Genomic DNA, 21,864 nt, shown 5'->3' on the forward strand with positions numbered 1-21,864 from the left:
TAGATGAAGGGCTGAGGAAGGAGGGAGGGGCATGTGCAGACTTGACAGTGGGTTCCTCGAAACTTCTGTCTAGTGATGGGGTGGCCGGGCCCACATAGGGAGTCCGGAAACACAGAAAAATCACCAGCTAGCTGCCACATCCGGGAACCTGCCCTCCCAGGCCTGCGTTAGAGACTCCCTACAGGTCCCTGTTAGATCCCAAAGCCACCACCAGATGGCAGCATTGAGCAATATTCCGTCTCAAGCTCGCCTCCTTTTCTCCTCCTCCCTTTCTTCTTTTCTTATTCAATATCTGCTCCCCACCCCCTCGCTGTTTCTCTGCCCTTATTTCTCTTCCTACCAAAAACAGATCCAGTGACTTTTAGCTGCTTTATTTCCAAGGAAACCAGTGGCATATGAAAGCACACCGCCTGTCAAATGGGACTGTTTGACAGCTGGGAGGGCCAGTTATGGGTCAGCTTCTGGGGGTGTGGACATTTGGTGCTTGGTTGCTACGAGATGGGCTGCATCTAGCATCTCTCTGTGGCCATTGCACCTGCACACAGTAAGTGTTTAGGAAAACATCCATGAAGTTGAATCGAATGGAACTGAATCAACACACCAACACAGCCAAGAAGAAACACGTATTCTGTTGGTGCCTTGGTCAGATATTGTGGGCCAACTTGACCCAAGGCACAACACCTTGTCCTATCTCAGCAGTCCCCACTCAGGGAAGTTGTGATGCCTGTCCATAGAGATCCAGGGGTCTGTGGGGAAGTAATCCTGATGACTTCATGGGACCTCCTTTCACCCTTCACCTTTTCAACCCAATTCATTCACCTCTTCCTGTGACCACCATGCAGCCCACCACCATCTCTCGAACCCTGGCTGGGGAGCCTGGTTGAGGCAGGCAGCTGGGAGAGCCAGAGGAGGGTGTGGCCAGCAAAGGGAGGATAATATCTGAGCCGACTGGCTGTCAGGAATAACTTGTGTGTACCTATAAACATCTACTGTTGTCCCTTTCAGCTGAAAAAGCAATATAGACCCATTATTGGACCCAAAGACTAGAAGTTGATCTGGACCCTCTGGTGGCATTTATCTGATGTTGGTTGATGCTTCCTCGTCAGCCCAAGTGTCTAATCTGACCTTGCCCAGTTTGTTGACTGTGGGGCAGTGGGGGATGGGTAGATGGAAGAGGGCCAGGGTGGGGGCCAGGGGAGGGTGGGGACCTCAGTGCAAACCCAGTAACTCTTTGAGGACGTCACAGGTCTTCTTGTGCATGACCTCACGCAGCTTCCGGACCCTCCGGGTGCTTGACGCTCCCACGAAGCTGTCAGGCCGCAGCATGGCCATGCCGCCGTCCACCTCACCCATGATGATAAGTGATGTCTCGCCCACCGTCACATTGGGGCAGGGACAGGCCCAGTCCATGTGGAGCAGAGTCACCTCCAGTGGCTCCCGGCCCAAGAACTTGAGTCCCATCTTCTCATCCTTGAGGACCTCATCCACAGTCACCAGGGCACGGCCCACATCGGGCTCCTCAGTCAGCTCTGACACTCGGCCCAAGATGACAAAGTCGCTCCGACAGAAGCTGGTAACGAGCTTCTGCCTTGGCTTGCAGGCCCGGCAGCGCTGGTTCCCCCGTGGGAAGGGGCAGGACTCCTCGCAGGCCTCGCGGCTCTCGAAGTTGTTTTCATTGCCCTCACAGCCACCGTAGACAAAGGACTGGCACTGGCCCGTCTGGCTGTTGTAGGCCCAGCGTGGTGCGTAGGCCTTGCAGGGTCCCTGTAGGGCAGGCAGGCTGCACACGGCCAGCGGGCCGCTCATGCAGGCCAGCATGCAGGCTTCGTAGGTCTCAAAGTTGTTGCGGTTACGGTGGCAGTGGCCAAAGGTGAAGGTGAGGCAGTTGTTGGCCTGGGCGTCGAAGTGCCAACGGGTCTGCTCCTCACCGCAGTCCTCACTGTCAGGGGGCTTCAGGCATTCGGCTGAGGGGAAGGCTGTGCCATTCACACTGCTCTCCGAGCTGGCCGTAGCCTGGCCAGCCCTGACCACTGACAGCGGGAAGTCGGCCCGCAGGACCCCGGCGGCATTCTGGGCTGTGCAGGTGTAGATGCCGGCATCCTGAGGCTGGGCATTGTAGATGACCAGCTGGGCAATGTTGGTGACCACCACGTTACCACGCACGTGGTTGGGCCGCATGACCACGTTCTCTCGATCTTCTAGTTGCTTCTCCCATGTGATCTCAGGCCGAGGCCGGCCCACCACATCACAGAGGAAGCTCACAGTCTCACCCATGGTGACTGACTGGTGCACGGGGTGGTTAAGCAGGGCCGGAGCTGCCATGTCCAGCCCAGGGGTCTCCGGGGAGGCCGTAGTGGGGTGCACGGTAGTCTCAGGTGGTGAGGGGCTAGTGTTGGGCCAGGTAAAATGGTAGCGGCAGGTGACAATGGCCAGCGTGATGCCTTTGGAGCAGGCTTCTGCATCCATGTAGCAGCGATTGTAGTAGGTAAGCCCATCGGAGGCGCAGGTGAAACTGGGCTCCTTCTCACAGCGATCTTTGCACTTACACACGGGCTGGCCGTCCCAGATGTCACATTCGGAGCCCTGCTGCAGACACATGAAGTGGTCGCATGTAGCCTCCTTGGGCATGCCCACTGGGCCCTTCTTCCCCTTCACATCCATGTAACGGGCTGCCACACAGCTCTTGGTCCCACACACATTGGGGCAGCACTTCTCATAGGTCTCACACTCCTGCAAAGAGCAATGGAAAGGCTTGAGCAGGGAGGGGAAGGAAGAGGGGAGAGGCTCCTCCCACCATTCCAGTTAGTGGGAGCAGAAACTAATATGTGCTCACCATCATGTGTTGACCAGGAGGCAAAGATTTGGATGATGGTGATAACAATAGCTAACCTACACATAGCACCTACTATGGGCTAAGGTCTAAGCTTATTTAAATAAGCTGTCTACTTATTTAATGTCCATCACACCTATGAAGTGGGTACAACCATTATCCCCACTTTACAAGTAATGATGACTAAGGCACAGAGAGGTGAAGTAACTTTCCCAAGGTCACACAGCCAGTAATGTGGGAAGACACAGGCCACATATTGACAAGTGGTGAAGTATTCTGACTGTCATTGTACAGAGGTGAATGTGGAGGCTCAGGGAGGTAATGCCCAGATGCTCACACCTGGAAAGTGGCAAGAAGGGCTTCAAGCTCTAGGAGGATGGGATTCTGAAAGTGGGGGGTGGGGGGTCTTCATCACAGAGCTACTACACATATTTGTGGGTCTGGGTTTCAACAAACTAGGCTGCCTTTTTGTCTTTTTTCGGGTGAAGATACTCTGGCAACTTGAAGAGGTCACACTAGCCGTAAAGACGGGAGACTCAGCCATAGGGGCGGATGTTTGAGGTTGTACACCCCTCCCTTCCCCTTGGGGACACATACATTGGGAACAGAGGCACCATTGAGACCCCTCCAAAAAGTCAGTTGCCTTCAAGTTGCTCCCAGCTGCTGGCAACCCCACATGTGATCCAGTGGGACTGTGCCCTCTGGTTTCCAATGGCTGTGATCTTTGGAAAGCAGATCACAAGGCCTTTCTTCTGAGGTGTCTCTGGTGGAGTCAAACTACCAACCTCTTGGTCAGTAGTCAAGCACTTAACCATTTGCACCCAGATTCTTTCATACCCAAGAGTTGGGGCAGGTGAGACAGGCCAGGACACCAGCTCTCACCACCGGGGGCTGACCACAGCCTAGGCATTCATTTCCAACACGTGGAACATTTCGTGAGGAAAACGAGAAAAAAAAAAATCCCCTTGTGTGGCAAAGGTGGGCGAGGCCGTCAGCGAGGACTTACCAGGCCATAATCCCCTCTGATTCTCTGTGGAGTCACGTAAGGCATTAGTTTAATTCCTCGAAATTAGCAACAGGCTTCTGGAGCACAAACAAGGATTTCACAAGGTGTTTTCAACAATAACCCACGGTGCCCACTGGGCAGGCGGGCAGCGCTCCTAATCTTCCGCCCTGGTAGTATATTCCCACGTAGAGCTGGCCTCTTGTCATTGCGACTTTCATTTCAGCCTCTTTGACATTCCACATCGGCTAAGAGGGGGAAATATCCCCGCCCCGGCTGCGTGGAGCCCGCCTGCTTGACTTGTTTACTGTTTTTCCCCCTTCAGCTCAGAATGGGGACTTTGTTTTGCAGCCTTTGTTTGGCATGGGCTTCTAGGCCACACCAGGGGAGGCTTTAGGGCAGGGATGGGCAGATTTCAGATCTGGGGTCTAAGGGAGAGAGACACGGTGGGGAGTTGGGGGCTGGGAGCAGACAGGAGAACCTGCTCCTTGGCCTGAGGGTCATTCAGTTCCTTACAGGACTCTGGCAGGCAGCTCCTTTAGCATTAAGAGGTACAACCCAAAGACTGGGTCCTCAGGGACCAGGAAACCTAGAGGGGTCCTTGAGTAAAGTTTTACGTAAGGACCCAGGAGGTACTCGTGGGTCTCTGAGTCCTCAGCCTCACACAGGTCCTTTCTCCCCAAGACACTAGAATCAGCCAGAAACTCACTGTCCACAAGTCCCATCTGCTTTCAGGCTAAACTGTGCCCTGAAACAGGCTTCCCGCCAATGCAGCAGGCTAACAGCATGAACTCCCTGGGACAGAAACACTCCGCCAGCTCTCTGACTCCCTATCTCCCTCGCCCTCAGCACCACCAGTGCCCACTGGCAGCATCTGGCCTGAGAGGCCTGAAAATTGTCCTCTGGGTTTTGTGAGGCAGAGATGTCTCTCCAGGGTGACTCTGAGCTTTCCTGGGGTGGGGTGCATTTGGCAGAAGCAGAGGGAATACCAGGTCTCTCATGTTCCCTGATGCCCCAGGAGTCCCAGGGGACAAGGTACTGCCCGAAAGCTGGCCAGGCTTCGCAGGAAGTGCCTCTGCCTGGGGCAGGTGCAGGTGTCAGCAGGCCCCTAGTCTTTGGTGTGAGTGAGCAGGAATGGCCCTTGGACTCAAGAGTCACCACTCCCTAGAGCAAGAGCACCAAAGTCATCCCTAGGAAAGCGTTGCTCCAGAACCGGCCCTGGCACAGTGTCCTGTGACCAGGAGAGATGGGAGGACCGAGGAACCTGGCACATTCAAACTTAGTCTGTGCCCCACCAGGGACACCCAAAGAGAGTCATGCCAAGCCATTCCTGCTTGCCCTGACCCTCAGCTAGGTGCACTCTCAGGTTAGGATCGAAACACCTGGGGATACAGCCTTGTTGCCAGGCAGAGGTTCCAGCCCCGCCCTTCATCACTGCCCACTACACCTTGCTGTCTGCTCTTTCACCTGTAAAGGGGATGCTCATGCCCACTTGGCTGACATGTGGGGCCAGAAATACGCTACTCTTGGCACCATGCTGGCTCACAGCAGCCCTCAGCAAGCAGGAGACGAGGAATCCATGGATCCCTGTGAACTTGGACATCACACTTGCCTCTTCTCCTGGGCCTCAGAGTTACCAGATAGACGTGACTCCATGTGGACTACCCATGTTCCTCCACATTTCTGGGCCCTGCAGGCACTCCTGAGTCATCCACACCCCACGGGCCCCAATCCCCCCACTCATACACCCACTCACCTGGTCCGTCTCACATTCCCGCTTGCAGGTGCTCTGGGCATCCACCCAGAGATTAGGGTTCATGTCGTTGGGGCAGATGCCAGCGTGGGAATAGCGGATGGGGGGCAGTGCCCCGCCTTGCGGGGGCACCCCGAGCAGCAACAGCAGCAGCGCCACCACCTGTCCCCAGCGGGACCAGAACCGGCAGCACCCCTGGGCCCACATGGTGCAGTTCTGTGGCCCCCTGAGACAACCCCAGGGGCTGGGGTCCACTAGGGTCTTCTCCTTCTCTAGGGGTTGGAGACACCTGCCCCTGCCCAACCCAGCAGGCTTCCTCGTAGCAGAGGCTGCTGCCCCGGCTGCCTCCACAAGTCAGTACAGCCTGCTGGGCTGCCGGTTTCCGATAAAAGAAAGGTTGGGAAGGAAACTCCCTCTCCTGAGTGTGCAGGGAGAGAAGCCGCAGCAGGGGCCCCAGCTTAATTTATATCCTGGGCGCACCCGAGTGGGAGTGAGCTAACCTGACGCCTGTCACAGGCAGCCTGCTGGATCCTCTGTCCCGTGGCCGATCGCAGACTTGTTGCAGAAGGGGGGAAAAAAAAGCTGGAAGCCGTTTAGGCGGCTGTATCTGGCACGGTGGGACACCTGCTTGTTTTTGAGCTCCAGGAGGCCTTTAACCCCTTCAAGGGCCAGAAATGCCATACGTTTTTGGGGGAGCTGGCTCCAGGACACGCAAGCTCCCTGTAAGGAAGGAATTTGTTTCCCTTTCCCCCACCCCACCTCCCCGTGGCCGGGCCCCCTCCTCCCCTTTGGCCACCTCTAAAGAACACACGATCGCTTGTTACAAGGAGGGACCTGCAGCCGCTGCCGGGTTAGCATCGCCCAGCCTGACAGTACATTTGAGAGCAAATGACGTGGAAAAACAACAAGTTCACGGCCATTCCAGGGCGGGCTTGAGCAGTGCTGTGCTCTGTAAGCCGACTCCTATCCCAGCAGCAAGGCCTTTGTTGGGGGCGTGCACGCGGACAGCTCTGTATCTCTCTGTCCCAAGCAGTTCGAGTCTCAAGTTCCAACCTCAGTGAATTTTCCCAAAATCATTCCAGAGACACATACCAGATATGCTCCGGCTCCCCCGGCTGCCGGGACGGATCACATTCCTCGCTCCTGGGTTGACACACTTTTCGGCTCCAGGAAAACCTACATGGTAACAGTGTCTCAAGAGCGCACTCCACTACCCAGCTGCCCTCGCGAATGACCATCATGGCTGCCAGTTAGTGAGCTCTTTCTGAGTGCCCAGCACTTCACAGGCATAACCCCATTTCCCCTATTCTCTAAAGGAAAGGTACCAGGCCAGAGAGGGCAAGTGAGTCACCCAAGGTCACACACTGTCATAATAAGCATAGATAATATTTCTTGGGCTCTCAGATGTGCCATGCTCTCTATCCCCATCATTTCATTTCATCCTCACAACAACCTGTGCCTGTTTTAGATCTGAGGAAATGGATGCACAGAGAGTAACTTGCCCCATGTCACACAGCTCCAGGACCCCACCATTAACATGGGAAGCAGGGAAACCAGCTTGCCTAGGTGTGGGCAGAGCCCTTGGAAGCCACCCTCTCCCCACTTTACTGTCAGAACTGCCCAAACTCTGACCTTTACATGTTGGACAAGAAGTTTTTGAAACATCAGGGGCTGTATTTATGGAGCGGGTGGGGGCGAGAGCCAGAAGCTTCCAAGGAACGGGCCCAATTTCTCCATCACTTGGCACGAAATGGCTTGTCTCCAAAATGCCACAGAAAAGCAAGCAGTCTGTGTCTTTGTGTTGGTCACTAGATTCCCGTGGGCTATGTGGCAGGAGGGAGACAGTTCCCTAGAAGAAAGAGGTGCCTTTTCAAGGCCAAACTCCAAATGGGTAATTGAGTTGCTATGTATTATGGGGATGGAGCTCGAAGGACCTTGAAGCCCCCAGCAACGTTCTCATATTACAGATAGGGAAACTAAGTCCTGAGCCCAGGCACCGCCTTCCCCAGCTCTACTTCTCCCTTCAGGGCTGTAGGTCACCATCTAGTTTAACTGTGAAAAGACAAGCCATTCTTTTTCCACCTGCAGACATTTCCTCTTCCTGGGCGGCGTGCTGCTTTCTCCCCACCGGAGCCAATTGCTCCCCATGGCATGGGTTCTTCTGCAAGACCTGCTTTTTCTGCTCATGTCAAATAGCTAATGAAGGGTATCAGACCCTAATCCCCTAAATTATTGAAATAAACTTTCCTCCAAGGCCAGTCCCAGTAATGAAGGCAGACAGCGGGCGACACTGGCTGCTTCGTATTCCCTGTAATTTTATAAACCCATGTTCCAGCTGCTCAGAGCAAGGCCTCCACACAGTGCTTGAAGGAACGCGGTTGGTGAGCAGCGGGTGGAGGGCTCAGCCTCCTTTGATGTCTCAAAGGGAAATGGACAGTGACACATTTCTAAGCAGGACTTAGAAAAATTGTCACAGCCCCATTACATGAGGACAAGGATCCGGGGAGAAAAGCTGATTCTTTCTCCATATCGGTATCACCCAGATAGACAGCAGGCTCAGGATGAGGAGGCAGGAGGAGGGGCCACAGAGCAGAGGCTGGGGGACAGCTCATCCGAAAAGCACAGGGAGATCTGCCCATCCGACCCTGGCTACTGAGGGCTGACGGACAAAGCCCTCCGCCCAGCACGGTCCTGTTGAGCGCTGCGGCCTCTCCCTCCCTGGGCCCCATTCTGACCACACTGCTCCAAGAACTCTCAAAACCCAATCAGGGAAGAAGGGGCCCTAGAACACGCCAGTCCTCTCAGCCTGTCCAAGTCTCCCACCAAAAACAGCTCAGAATAATAAATAACATCTGATCAGGGCTCCGAGCCCACACGGCGTTTTCACCAACATCATCACCGCTGACCCTCACACCAGCCCCAGGAGGCAGGCAGTGGGGTGTTGCTGTGAGCTCCATAGTGCAGAAGAGGAAACTGAGTCACGAAGAGGTTAAACTGGTCCTGCCCAGGGTCCCCCAGGTGAGGCGGAGCCGCGGCTCCCACCGTCACCTCCATGACCCCAATCCTGTGCTCTGCACGCAACTCCATGCGAGCTCCCAGCCCCTCCAGAAAGGCCTCCCCACCAGGCCCGCTGGCTGCCCCACCAGACGGACTTGTTTATAAACCGTTTTGGGAGCACTTTGAAGTCTCCTCCATGCAGCCCCTCCCTTAGCGGGTGCGGCCTGAGTCCCTCAGAACGAGCTACCTCGCTGCTGCCCTGCCTCTCTTGTGTCTGTCTGCCTGACTCTCTGTCTCCCTCACACTCCTCTCCAGTGGGTGATGAGAGTCCAGCCTCATCAATGCCTGGGTCCCCAGCTCAGCATCCACCAGGCCTCCCCACTCCTCAGGCCTGGAGTAGGGGAGTTGAGCCTGGGCTAGGCTGGCCTGGCTGGCCTCTTGGCTGTCCTGTGGAAGTCTCAGGCCTTCCACCCCTCCCACAGACATCAGGCACAGTTCAGCCACTGCTGCCCCTCAGCGTGAAAGGTCAGAAAGAGGGCTGGCTCTGCCTTCATCTCCAAAGAACCCCCTCTGGCCCCCACCATTCTCAGAGAGCAAAGGTACCATGGATTTTCAGGCCCTCCAGGGTGGGTTCAAGACCTGTTCTAGGTGTAGCCAGTAGGAAGTCACACACAAAGAGTGAACTCTCGGTGACCCTTGACCTCAGATTCACCCTGGGTATAACAATTCCTGAGCCATTAAGGTCTTGACAATACAGCTGACACTATTTCCCAAATCAGCCAGGCCAGAGGTTTCATTGGCTGAAGTTCAGCCGCATGCGGACAGACACACAGACAGACACACAGACCTATGCCAGCGTCACAGATGCCCATGTTGCTTATACACAGACCAAGCCTCTTAACTCTCCCTCTTTTATTTCCTTCCACAAATGCATTTTAAAGCACTTACTATGTGCTAAGTTCTGGGTACACAGACCAGCCAGCAGTCTCAGTCCACAGAGAGGGCACAGTCTAGAAGTCCAGAAACAAGGCTGCAAAAAGAATGGTAAGAAGCCCTGGTGGCACAGTGGTTAAGTACTCAGCTACTTGTTAATAAAAAAGTCAGTGGATTGCACCCACTAACTGCTATGCAAAGAAAAGACCCAGCAATCTGCTCCTGTAAGGTTTTTTTTTTTTTTTTTTAATTGTAGTTTGAGTGAAAGTTGACAGAATAAATTAGTTTTCCATTCAAAAATTTATACATACTTTGTTTTGTGGTATTGGTTGCTGTCCCCTCGATGTAACAGCTCTCTTCCCACTTCCTCCCTGGGCTCTGTTTCCATTCATCCTCTTTCCTGCCCCTTCCTGCATTCTGAGCTTTGTTTTGGGGCTCCTGTAAAGGTTTTTTTTAAAAAAAACCTGCCATCAAGTTGATTCCAACTCATAGCAACCTTATAGGACAGAGTAGAATTGCCCCCATAGATTTTCCAAGGCTGTAATCTTTATAGAAGCAGATTGCCACATCTTTCTCCTGCTGGTAGGTTTGAACTGCTGACCTTTTAGTTAGCACCCGAGCACTTTGACCACTGTGCCTCCAGGGCTCCTGCATAAAGATTACACCTGGGGAAGCCCTGTAGGGCAGTTCTACTCATATAGGGCTGCTGTGAGTCAGAATCAACTTGATGGCACACAACAAGATCCATAAAGACCCTATGGAAAAAAAAAACTACGAGAGGTCCTTCAAGGCTGTGGGCAGAGAGGAGTAAGGAGGCCTTGGGTTTACCACTTGCTGCACAGACGTGACATGGATGGTCTTGAAGTCTGAGCAGGAGTCTGCAAGGCCAGGGGAAAGTGGTCTCCTACCCTCTTCTTGCAAAGGCCTGGTCCACAGCACACACAGCCTTCCTGGCCAAGGCCTTCTCTCCGCAAGGCCGGGAAAGGGAAAGAAGTGAGAGGGAAAGTCAGCAGGTTTAGGAGACAGGGGAGGGGTGGGAGCTACAGGTCTGTCTCCCCTGGGGCAGCCCCTGTAGAGTGAACCCAGCGGCTTGCTCGGGGCCCCAGACTGGAGGCAGCCTCCTTTTCTCCCAGATGGATGTGGGAGGCCAACCCCCTGGAGCTTCCCACTCCGAGTATACTTGGGGAGGAAGAAGGATTAGAGGAGCAGGAGTTGGGGTGCTAGAGAGGACCAAGTTCACTGCCAGAGAGCTCAGATAGGTTCTCAGAAAGCCCAGGGTGCCTCGGTGATTAGTCAGACATAGCCAGGGAATTCAATAAAGCAGCCGGCTCATTACCCAGCTGGGGACCCCCCTGATTGAGCAGCCAAGGGCCTGGGTTACATTACAGGGCTGCGTGAACTCTCCCCTCTGAGCTAGACTGCACCGGCCTTAGAATAATTACTGGGGCCTCAGCAGATGGTGGGGGTGGACGAGGGAGGACTTCAGCTGTGGGACACGTGACCCTCGGCATCTGTGCGGAACAGGACATGGGAGGGTCCACACCAGCCTCAAGGGCAAGCAGCCCTGAAACAAGACCTGAGAACCACAAGGCTGGCGTGGTGGGGCACGGCCCAGGGTTCCAGGCATTCAGGCCTCCTCCTTTGATACCCTGCTGTTGTGGCAACGTCCCAGGAAGCTGGAGCACAGGTGTCTGGGTATATCTGTGTGTGCTGAGCAGCACAGGCAGGAGACACGATTCCGGGGCAGCACAATGCTGGGTACCCTCCAGCCTCAAACACCTTCCTGGAGGAAGGTGGGTATCAGTGCTGAATGGAATTCAGGCCTGTCTCAAATGCCTCACACTCCTGGGAAGGTCCAAGGTGCAATAGGCTGAGCACTGGCCAGGAGGCCTGTGTTCTCGTCCTGGTCAGCCATCACTACATGACCACCTCCACTTTCCCAGCAGAGGCCCCTTCCCACTCCCTCCTCTGTGAGCCCTGCTCTGTCTCCGCCAGCGTTGCCTTGATGGAATGGCTTCAAAAAGCCTGAGCAGCTCTCAGCCAAGACAAACATGGGAGTGCAGAAGCCAGAAAGCCTCCCAGCTGCGGGGCTGGGGTCGGCTCCGGCTGCTGCGCTTCCCACGCTAATTTTTGGGATGGTTTCATAGCAGTATATGAACACAACAGTCACGCAGGGGCTGTGACGAAGGCCAATTTCAGCTGACCTTGTCTTTGGTGCTCATGAAGAGTCAGGACTCAGAAACAAGGATGCTGCCAGAGTTGCCTTTTGGATAGCAGAGGGAACAGTTGGGACTGTCCTCCAAGTCTGAGCCTGCAGAGCTGGCCATTGGAGGGATCTGGAGCACAGGTTTAAAGGAAAGCTCCATGCACAAACCCTAGGCCAATGGGGCAACTGTTTATTCATATGTTTCCTACAAGCATTTTGGAGGACCCATTGTGTGCCTTAAAGGAGCCCTGGGGACACAGTGGTTAAGTGCTTGACTGCTAACTGAAAAAGTCAGCAGTTCAAATCCATCAGCCACTCTATGAAGACAGGGGTGGCAGTCTACTTCTGTAGATTTACAACCTTGGAAACCCTATGGGGCAGTACTACACTGTCTCACACAGCCACTATGAGTCAGAATTGACTCAGTGGCAACGGGTTTGGTTTGTATTTGGGATGAGGGGATGGTAGAAAATGAGAATGTGTGGATTTGAAGTTTTGGTGAGGGATACAGATATTAAACAAATACACAAATGAGTATGAATGACAGGTTATGGTGAGTACTTAAAACAAAACATGCAGGGAGCTTGATCCTAGGAAACTGGGATCAACTGGGACCCTCCTCTCCCTGGACCACTTTGCACCTATGAAAGGTGGAAAGTGGCTGGAGTAGACTCTACACAACCTGGCCAGCTCCGATTCCAGGGAAGAACGTTGGGAGTTCAGAGTCCTGTTTCCAAATTAGTGCAGGGGCCAGAGAAGGGCTTCTTGCAGAAGTGACATTGAAGCTGAGACATGAAGGATAAATCATGGATAGCCTGGCAAAGAGGGAATAGCACGTGCAAAGGCTCTGAGGTAGGAGGTGGTGGGAGTATTCAAGGACCTGGAAGAGGGCCAACGTGCCCAGAGCCAAGTGAGTCCACGCCAGTCCAAGCAGGACTCAAGGGAAAAATTTCTGACTCATGCTTACACCACTCCCAGAAGGAAGCCCTGATTTTACTTTCATTTAAGAAAAGGTTTCCTTTGCTCTTTGATTCTCTCTTTTGGGTAGGTGTTGGGGATGGAAGTTTCAGGAAAAAATACCCAGTGTGCAGCTAGGTGAAGAGATAGACCACAAGAAAGAAGTACATTGGTTAGTCACTGCTCTAGCTTACAGCAGCATAGAAAACGTAAGAATCAATTACGATTCACAGTTGTAAATGGCATGACAATAAACACTATGCATTTAAAAAACAGAACCAATTACGAAATTGGTGAGTGGTAGGAAGCTACTTCTCGTTTCATGGCAGCAGGGTTGGGGACACTGACACACTGAGTGCGGGCAGAAAATGGGTTGGGCCCGTTCATCAGAAGCCACCATAAGGACTTCTTGCTAGTGAGGGTCCAGGGTGAAGGTAGCTTCTCTAACCCTGAGTCCAGTGGACAGGCATCATGGCAGGTGGGGAGCAAGTGTTTCCTCAAAGATGATTAGGGAGGGGCTACTCCTAACTCTGGAGTCAGCAGCAGGAAGGTGGGAGCAAGCTGGAGGATGAAAGGAAGGCAGGAGACACTTAATCAAGGGAGTCAGTCCTTCCATACCTTCAGGTTTGAACCCATGGCAGTGACCTTGAATCTGCCAACATGCCCAAAGTGACCTTAATTATGCAAGGATCAGGGGAGGCAAAGATTCTACCACCAAGGGTATTAGAGTGTTGGGATGAGGGTTTGATGCCTGATTCTTTGACTAATCCTTCTCCCCCCTGGGGTTTCCCAAGGAGGAAACGTACAGGAACAAGACAATAGCTGACTGGGACATGAAGTTCAGCACCATAGTCATTCATCCTTACTCACCTTGATATCTGAGTTCTCTCCCAATACAGAGCCTCTCTCTCCATGCATCAGAACTTGATTAGAGAATAGAGCTTAGACCAGGAGGCTTCAGCCAGGCTTCCAACTCTCAGTGCACATAGATAATCACTATACACATTTCCATAATGGATTATTAGGGAAGGCCTAAGCAAGACTTTAATAGTTCATCCAGTTGTTGTTAGATTCCACTGAGTCTACTTCAACTCATGGTTCATTATTTCATATCTCTAGAACTGTGAGTGAAAAGAAATCAAGACACTAAATAATGTTATTTCCGCCAAGTCAGCTCCGACTCATGGCAACCTCATGTTTCTAAGAGAACAGCGCTGCTGGATCCTGCTGCGTCTTTACATCATCGGCACACTTACATCATTGCTGCCTTCCAATCCGGGGGCCCACGTTCCAGGACCCTATCAGACACTGCTCTGCTGTGATCCCTAGGGTTTTGATTGGCTGATTTTCATGACTAGATTACCAGGTCTTTCTTCCTGGTCTGTCTTGGTCTGGAAGCTCTGCTAGAACCTGCCCACCATGGGTAACCCTGCTGGTATCTGAAATAGCAGTGATACAGCTTCCAGCATCATGGCAAAGTGCAAGCTGCCACGGTAAACACCAAGTGACAGATGAGATTCTATAGAGGTAGGCCACAGATTAAAGCCACTGCTCTGAATGGATTCATAAAGAGGAGACACGAACCCTCAGCTTGGAAGCTGTAACTTAGGAAGCAGATCTACACAGTCTCTAGACAGTTTTAGCATTCTAGAAATTTTTTTTTTCTCATTCATAACTCAAGAGATGAATTCTCCTTCTCTGGGTATGAACTTGAAGGAGGTGCTTGTAGAGCACCCTATGCTTGATGCATATAAGAATCACCTGGAGCGCTTGTTAAATTTGTCCTGATCCCATGGCAGGACTTGATTTGTCCTATTCTGTCACTGGGGCAAGCTCCAAGCATTTGTCCTTTCATACACTCCCATTGGCTGCAGGCTTGAATTGAGGGGCAGTCTGGCACTCCTCCATGGCAAGGTTTCCATCACTCAAACATTTGCGAAGTAAACTAAGGGGAAAAAAAACACATCAGCAAAGAGGAAATTCACACTAGCCCAGGGAGCAGACAACCTCCTGCAACTGGGTTTATCTCAGCCCTGTCTGCTGGTGGGGGAAGCCCCAAGTGGGCACAGAAGCCATGCAGCTGACAGGACTACAGAAGTCACTGACTTCAGCAGCCAACACAAAGGGACCACCTGTCTCCCCTGGGAAGTTTGAAGAAGACCCAGGTGATGGAGAAGAATGCGGAGGTTCTGGAGGTTCCAGAGCGTGGAATTCTCTCAGCGTGACCTGTGGCTGTCTACCTGAGCTGAGTGTCCTGCCAGAAGCTCTCTCCTGCAGCCCCTTGAGGCTTCCCCACAGGTTTGGCAGAGTTAACAGGCGCTTCTAGCAGCAACAGTGCCCCCCCCCACACACACTGAGAGGCCTGGCATCATCTGTGCTCCTGGTCACCTCCCAGAAAACACATCCACCCACCATGGGAGCTCCATTCCCCTCCAGTTCCCCCAAGGACAAATATGACAATATGGTTTATCCATACAATTAAATATTATTTTAACCATAAAAAAGGAATACAGTGCTAATACATACTACAACATGGTTGGACGTTAAAAATGGCATGTTAAGTGAAAGAAGCCAGACACAAAAAGCCACATATTGTATTTCTCCCTATCCCTGAAATGTCTGGGAGCTCTGGTTGTGTAGTGCCTAAGGCACTTGACTGCTAACCAGAAGGCTGGCGGTTCAAACCCACCCGCCACTCCTGGGAAGGAAGGTTGGGCAATCTCCTTCTGTAGAGACACTGCCTTGGAAACCCAAGGAGGGGTCACTATGAGTCGGGTCCAACTTGACGGCAGTGCGTTTGGTTTGGTTTTTGGATGAAATGTCTAGAATAAGCAAGTCCATAGAGAGAAGTAGATTAATGTTTGTCAGGGGCTGGGAGTGAAGAGAGATGGGGAGTAACTGCTGATGGGGACAGGGTTCCCTTTTGGGGTGATGAAAATGTTCTGGGACTAGATAGTGGTGGTGGTTGCACAACACTGTAAATACACTAAGTGCTACTGAATTGTAACTTTAAAGTGCCTGTGTGTGATAGATCACTTTATATTGCCTTTCCCATCATAATCTTATAACTCCCACCAAGTGATTGGGTGGGCCTATGCAAATAAGGTGCTAGTGGCCCACCAAGGGGATTGGACAACTCAGTAATAATGCAAATAAGGTGCATGACACCCTTGTAGGGCAAAATAAAGAGTATGGAACTCTAACATGGGGATTGGTCAGTTTTGCCATCCCACTAGGCTTAAAATAAGCCATCCCAGAGGCAGGCCTTTGGGCCGAGGCTTACTGGCAGAGTGGGGTGCTCTGGGCACCTATCGGTGGAGCTAAAGAGCTTTTTAACATTTGCCTAAGCAGGGCAGAGGCCAAGACAGCACAAGAGAACCAAGGGGCCAAGGGGCCAAGGGTCAGGGAGAGGCCTGCCGTGAGTGCTGCCAAGAAGCTGTTCTGACTGAAGAGCTGGATCCTGAGCCATTCCTGATCCTGAACTGTACCCTGTTGCTTCCCTAATAAGCCCCATATTCATGAGTATTGTCTGTGAGTTCTGTGTGACCAATGCAATGATGATGAAACTCAGCAGAGAAGTAGAAAGTGCCATGGGAGAGAGGGATGGTGTCAGAATTGGTATAAAGGGTGGAGAGAGGAGATATGTATGAGCTCTGCTTCATAGGAATCAGCCTTGGGCTGACACTGATGGTGACTTTCCTCCTCCTTTGTGAAGTTAGATAAGGTCTGACACTGCTGCCACACCACTTTTACAATGGCTAGAAGAGTCAGTTCATGTTACGTGTGTTTTACCACAATAATAAAAAAGAAAGAGATATGGTTGGTCAGGCTTGAACTGGACAGTGCAGACTTTTTTATGAGAATTTAGAAAAAGTTTTTCTCACTTTTGTAACGCTTATTGGTACTGAAGTGAAAATGGTTAGGATTATTGTCAAACTTGGGGAAAGCTCTACCAAATTTCTTTTGACACTGAGCTGTGGGGTTTCAGGGCATTCAAGTAATCACAAATACTCCCACATACGGAGTGTTCCAGGCAGAGGGACTGACAGGGCTGAGGGGAGAAGGCAGAGGAACCTCCCAGCGACCGACGATGAACGTAAGTGACTGTTAGGATTTTAGAGAAGAGGAGGTTCAGGGAAAGGTGTCCCCCGAGAGGTGGCTAGCCCCACTGCTGGAGGGGCCTTGTGGTCCGTGACAAGGAGGAGACTGCTCTCTGCTGAGGGAAATTCTGTAATTTGTCTCTTTCCTCCCTCCTCTGTAGCTAAGTGACCGAGTCCTGTTGCTGTTGCCTCCAAAACCTCTCTTGCATGCCTACTTCTCTGTGTCTTCCTTGTCCATGTGTCCAGTTTATGATGCCATCATCTTGCTCAGGAGTGGCTCCTCCACTCCCTTTATCTTCTCTCCAGCTCTGCAGGAGTCCCTTGGCATCACCATCCCTAGGAGTCACCTCTAAACTTTCCCAGGGCCTCTATGGCTCTTCCTGCCCCTCCCTGCCCTGCCCGAGGGTGATGGATGTGACCAATCAAGAGTGTCTGTGTTGTCATTCACTCTTTGCCACGTTGCCCTGTCCCTCCTCGTGGTCACAACTTGGTGCAGCAGTTCCAACCACTCATGGCATTTTAACTCTTTCTCCCATCAGTTCTTCCTAAAACCGAAATAAATAAGGTTGCCATCAAGTCATTTCTGACTCACTTACATTCCATGTATATCAGAGTAGAACTGCCGCGTTGGGTTTCTTTCTGTGGCTGATTTTTCAGAAATAGATCACCAGCTCTTTCTTCTGAGGTGCCTTTGGCTGAAATTCTAACCCTTCAGTTAGCAGCTGAGCATGTTAGACAGGAGGAGTAGGCCCAAGGACAGCCTGGCAGAAACTTCTTAACCTCTGCAGTCAATTTCTTGACGTTCTGAGTTGGTCATGTACAGAGCCCCACCCCTGTGCTGCTATGACTCTGGCCACTGCTCTTCTTAACCCCTCTGGGTGAGTGTGTTGAGATGTCTTCTCTCCCCCAGGCCCACCAGGGCGAACACCACCTGTGGCTTCCAGCTACCTGGGCGGCTACTCTCTGCCTTGTAGTAGGAAGGGCTGTGTAGACCACCCTGATTTATGGCAAGAAGAGAGCAACTTTCCAGTTGAGTGACAACTGGAAAGGTCTCCCCACTGTTCAGGGAGCCACTGACTCCAAGTTAATCCCCTCCTTCCCCACCCCTACAACAGCCCAAGTTTATTTCATACTCAGTGAATACACTTGGCGACTACACTGTAGCTTCCTCCCTGTTGCAACTGGATGAGAAAGAGATGACAGTGATGTCAGCATTCCCTGGCCCCATCACTCCAATCAAGGCTTCCCTCCCTCTTATAAGGACACTTGTGATTGCATTTAGGGCTCACCAGGATCGTCCGAGGGCTCTCTGGGTGGTGCAAACCAACTGTACTTGACTATTAACCTAAAGGTTGGCGGTTCTAACCCAACCAGCGGCCCTGTAGAAGAAAGGCCTGGTGAACTGCTTCTGTAATGAAAACCCTACGGAGCAGTTCTACTCTGGAACATGGCGTTGCTGTGAGTCAGAATCGCTCCACGGCAATGGGGGTTTTGCTTTATTTTCTTGATAATGTAGGATAATCCCCACCTCTACCTCACATCTTTGCCATATAGAGCCACATTTCCAGGGTTCAGGGATTAGGACCTGATATGTCTGGAGACTGTTATTCAGCCTACTTCACACTTAAATCTTTATAAAATCCCTTACAACGAACATGCTGTGTACAGATAATGACAGGATTTGTAAACATTATTTGTTCACCAGGAAGGACAGGCATTGTGGTCCAGGACGGGGTGTACGTTCAAGGCTGTGTAAGATCCTTCTCCCAATTCTGCCACGGCCTCTCTGCTTCGGGATGAACAACCTTGCTTACAGGGAACATCCAAAACCTCAGTTTGAGACCTTTTGTAGTATGTCCAGTTCCAGCTGCTGTCCAGTCAATTCTGACTCATGGGGACTCCATGCATGTCAGAGTAGAACTGGGCTCAACAGAGCTTCAGTGGCTGATTTTTTGGAAGTAGATCACCAGCCTTTTCTTCTGAGGCACTTCTGGGTGCACTCACTGGTGGACTCACACTGGGTAGACTCGAGCCTCCAACCTTTGATAAACAGCCAACCCCGTTAGTGGCTTTCACCACCCAAGGACTCCTTTTGTAAACAGAAGGGCCCTGCCAAATGGCACTCCTGAGACCCCTCCCCATATTTCAACCTACGAGAGGCCCTGTGACCAAGGTATTGTGGGTGTCTCAACTTCCCAACAGGGGATCTATTTGTATCCCCACTAACAGCATTCTCTGAGACTTGATGCTTCCAGCTCCCATGGGTTTGCTGGAGAGAGGTCTTGTGTGTGTGTGTGTGGTAAAATACACATCAGCCATGTTAAAGTGCACAATTCAGTGGCACTGAGAATATTCACAATGTTGTGCAACCATCACAGTATTTCATTCCAGAACTTCTTCATCACCCCAAAAGGAAACCCTCTACCCTTAAGCAGTCACTTCCTATTTTCTCCTCACTCCTTACATCTCAACATAAAGAAAACGAAAATTCTCACAACTGTACCAATAAGCAGCATCATAATAAATGGAGAAAAGATTGAAGTTGTTAATGATTTCATATTACTTGTTTCCACAATTGTTCTGGTTACCTAGTGCCACTCTGACAAGAAATATACCACAAATGGAATGGCCTTAGCAAACAGAAGTTTATTCTTACAATATGGAGGCTTTAAGTCCCTATTCAAAGTGCCAGGCTCTAGGGGCTGGGTGAAAGCCCCTCGACCTTGGGGTCCAGCTCTACCTCCTGCTCCTGGCCCACTGGAGCTAGAGGCTTTCTTCACTCAGACAGCTGCTGGCTGCTGAGGGAGAAGCCCCAAGGTTGACAAGTAAAAAGGCACAGTCCCAATGTTACCAAACTACACAGCAGGCCATTAACTTAAGTCCATTGTAAGTCCCAAGGTCGGCAGAGCATAGCAGGCTGCTGAGCAATGACACAGCTACATGCAGGGTCCAAGCGTGCCATAGGCTAGAGACCATTCCCAAGGCTTCTCCTTATATACAGGAAGCAGACCACATCCCAAAGGCAGCTACTCAGCTGCTTGTGGTAGATCCCACCATGGAGTTGATTGCCAGTCTCATCACAGGGAATAACTACCACCAGCTGCCCAGCCACTCAACCAGGCCCAGACAAGTTGACACACAAACATAACTACCACAACCATCAACACCAATAGAAGCAGCAGTTAAGACATCAGAAGATGTACTGCACTGGGCAAATCTGCTGCAAAGGACCTCTTTAAAGTGCTGAAGAGCAAAGATATCTCTTTGAAGACTAAGGTGCACCTAACCCAAGCCATGGTATTTTCAATCACCTCATATACATGTGAGAGCTGGAAATAAATAAGGAAGATTGAAGAAGAATTGATGCTTTTGAATTGTGGTGTTGGCAAAGAATACTGAAGGTACCGCAGACTGCTAAAAGAACTAACAAATCTATTCTGGAAGTAGTGCAGCTGGAATGCTCCTTGGAAGCAAGAATGGCCAGACTTCGTCTCACCTACATTGGTCATGTTGTCAGAAGGGACTATCCCTTGGAGAAGGATACCATGCTTGGTAAAGTGGAGGGTCAACAAAAAAGGGGAAGGCCCTCAATGAGATGGATTGACACTGGCTGCAATGATGAGCTCAGGGATAGCAAGGATTGTGAAGCTGGCACAGGACTGGGCAGTGTTTCGTTCCTGGGCAGGGTCGCTATGAGTCAGAGCTGACTCAGTGGCACCTCACAACAACAACCCGGCCCCTGACAACACACAAATTCTTTTCTGTCTCTATAAATTTGCCATATGACACTGGGCAAATCTGCTGCAAAAGACCTCTTTAAAGTGTTGAAGAGCAAAGATGTCACTTTGAAGACTAAGTAAAGTGTGCCTAACCCGAGCCATGGTGTTCTCAATTGCCTCATATGCATGTGAAAGCTGATACTAAACAAGGAAGATCGAACAGTTGATGCCTTTGAATTGTGGTGTTGACAAAGAATATTGAAAATATCATGGATTGCCAGAACAAACAAGTCTGTCCTGGAAGAAGTACAGCGGGAATGCTCTTTGGAAGCGAGAATGGCCAGACTTTGTCTCAACTACTTTGGTCATGTTGTCAGAAGGGACCATTCCCTGGAGAAGGATATCATGCTTGGGAAAGTGGAGGGTCAGTGAGAAGGAGGAAGACCCTCAACACGATGGACTGACACAGTGGCTGCAACAATGGGCTCAGGTAGAGCAAGCATTGTGAGGCTGGTGTACAACTGGGCAATGTTTGTTCTGTTGTACACATGTACACAAGGTCGCTATGAGTAGAGGCCAACTGGATGGACCTAGCAACAACAACATGAATGTCTGTTCTGGGTATTTCATATAAATGGAGCCATACAATATGAAAGTTGGGATCTCACTGTAGCTTTGATTTGGTTTCCCTGGTAAATAATGAGAAGCTCTGGTGGTGTATTGCCTAAGGTATTTGACTGCTAACCAGAAGGCTGGTAGTTCAAACCCACCAGCCACTCCTCAGAAGGAAAGTTGGGCAATCTACTTCCATAGTGATATCACCTCAAAAACCCAAGGAAGGTTCTCTTGAGTTGGATGTGACTCGAGGGCAGTGACCAATGATGTTGAGCATCTTCTCATGTGTCTGTTGACCTTTTGTATATCTTCTTTGAAGAAATGTCTATTCAAGTCCTTTGCCCATTTTTTACTAGGTTGTTTGTTGTTTTTGTTGTTGAACTGCAGGAAAGCCTGTCTTTTATAGGACCTTCTGTGATATTTCTGAGAATCCCCACTGTACTTATGTATACACCAAATACATCCTTGTCATCATGGGCCATCTCCAATCAGGACTCCACAGATCCAGGCCCAACAGTTTCTCTGAAGAGTTGCTCCAAGCCCAGAATCTCATGCCCATGATTGCTGCCATCACTGCTGATAGATCTAAAAACCTATCAAACCAAATCATTGTCTCAAAGTGAGGGAAACATTCTTTCTGCTTTACCCCAGCCTGGCTCTAGTCCCCTAAGGGCCCAAGTAATCCACAGAGGCAACATTCGCCATGCTGAGACCCCTGGCCTCACCCCAGTCACCTACTCTGTCTGGCTCA

The 21,864-nt window shown here is 51.2% G+C and overlaps 1 protein-coding gene across 1 annotated transcript; it reads right to left on the minus strand.

Moving 5' to 3' along the window:
• Positions 1-1,209: 1,209 nt before the first annotated feature.
• Positions 1,210-5,793, minus strand: WFIKKN2 (WAP, follistatin/kazal, immunoglobulin, kunitz and netrin domain containing 2). The gene is made up of 2 exons (XM_007941872.2): positions 5,590-5,793; positions 1,210-2,730 (listed from the first exon to the last, which is right to left on the minus strand). The coding sequence occupies exons 1-2, from the start codon at positions 5,791-5,793 to the stop codon at positions 1,210-1,212; spliced, it is 1,725 nt and encodes a 574-aa protein (XP_007940063.1).
• Positions 5,794-21,864: the final 16,071 nt, after the last annotated feature.

Source organism: Orycteropus afer, unplaced genomic scaffold, assembly GCF_000298275.1.
Source record: "Orycteropus afer afer isolate SDZICR_OR568_19922 unplaced genomic scaffold, OryAfe1.0 scaffold00085, whole genome shotgun sequence".
Taxonomy (NCBI): Eukaryota; Metazoa; Chordata; class Mammalia; order Tubulidentata; family Orycteropodidae; genus Orycteropus; species Orycteropus afer.